This window comes from Taurulus bubalis (assembly GCF_910589615.1).
Source record: "Taurulus bubalis genome assembly, chromosome: 3".
Lineage (NCBI taxonomy): Eukaryota > Metazoa > Chordata > Actinopteri > Perciformes > Cottidae > Taurulus > Taurulus bubalis.
In genome coordinates this window covers 41,345,446-41,346,426 of record NC_136591.1, presented here as the reverse complement: position 1 = coordinate 41,346,426, position 981 = coordinate 41,345,446, and the positions used below count along the sequence as shown (strand labels likewise).

Here is a 981-nt window from a genome sequence, read left to right as displayed (position 1 = left end):
GGTGGACGCCCTGCTGTGTCTGGGGAACATCTACTTTGGGACGGTAGACACACAAACACACACACACACACACACACACAGATCAATAATCAATGATTATTACTAAATATTAGCAGATTGTCTGTCTGTCTCTCTCTCTCTCTCTCTCTCTCTCTCTCTCTCTCTCTCTCTCTCTCTCTCTCTCTCTCTCTCTCTCTCTCTCTCTCTCTCTCTCTCTCTCTCTCTGTAGAGTCAGTACGTGAGAGCGTGTGAATACTTCCTTCAGAGTTGTGAACTTTCCTGTGAACTTGAAGACTCGTCTCTGCTGCAGAAAGCTCAGGTAAAGAAACACACTCCTCATGTTGGAACGTGTCCCTCACGTGTCGTTGAACACACTCCTCATGTTGGAACGTGTCCCTGAGGTGTCGTTGAACACACTCCTCATGTTGGAACGTGTCCCTCAAGTGTCGTTGAACACACACTCCTCATGTTGTAACGTGTCCCTCAAGTGTCGTTGAACACACTCCTCATGTTGGAACGTGTCCCTCAGGTGTCGTTGGCGAGCGCTCGGGCCCTCTCCCTGATCCGGGAACACAGCGCCGACGTGGAGGCGTCCTCCACCGCCGCCCTGCGCCACCTGTTGGCCCGGAAAGAGACCCGGGGCCTCGGTCCAGAGGCACTTCCACTTCCTGGTCCAGAGGCACTTCCTGGTCCAGAGACGCTTCCACTTCCTGGTCCAGAGACGCTTCCACTTCCTGGTCCCGACGCTCACGAATAAACAGACCAGCAGCTGTTAAGGTTTCAAATCGTCTTTTAAATGTTGTCGCGTGGTCCAGATAATCTTTTCCCCTCATATATATTTTCTATTTGTATTAACAGTTTAATAAACTAAATTGTTTCTTCCATTTAAAAACTGCTGTAAACATGTATTACTGTGTGTAGTTATATTATTAGATCATTAGAAGTATTTATGTATTTTACTGTCACATAATAAACTGATGA

The 981-nt window shown here is 47.6% G+C and overlaps 1 protein-coding gene across 1 annotated transcript in view; it reads left to right on the top strand.

Moving 5' to 3' along the window:
* The window catches only part of ttc29 (tetratricopeptide repeat domain 29), a gene marked incomplete at both ends in the record, with an annotated part of 4,451 nt that extends 3,694 nt beyond the window's left edge, over positions 1-757 (top strand). Inside the window, 3 exons of the mRNA XM_079215864.1 lie at positions 1-43; positions 230-319; positions 530-757. The exon at positions 1-43 is cut by the window's left edge and continues 81 nt beyond it. Coding sequence (XP_079071990.1) covers positions 1-43; positions 230-319; positions 530-757 — 361 coding nt within the window. The remainder of the gene's footprint in view (positions 44-229; positions 320-529) is intronic.
* Between the last annotated feature and the right edge of the window lie 224 nt (positions 758-981).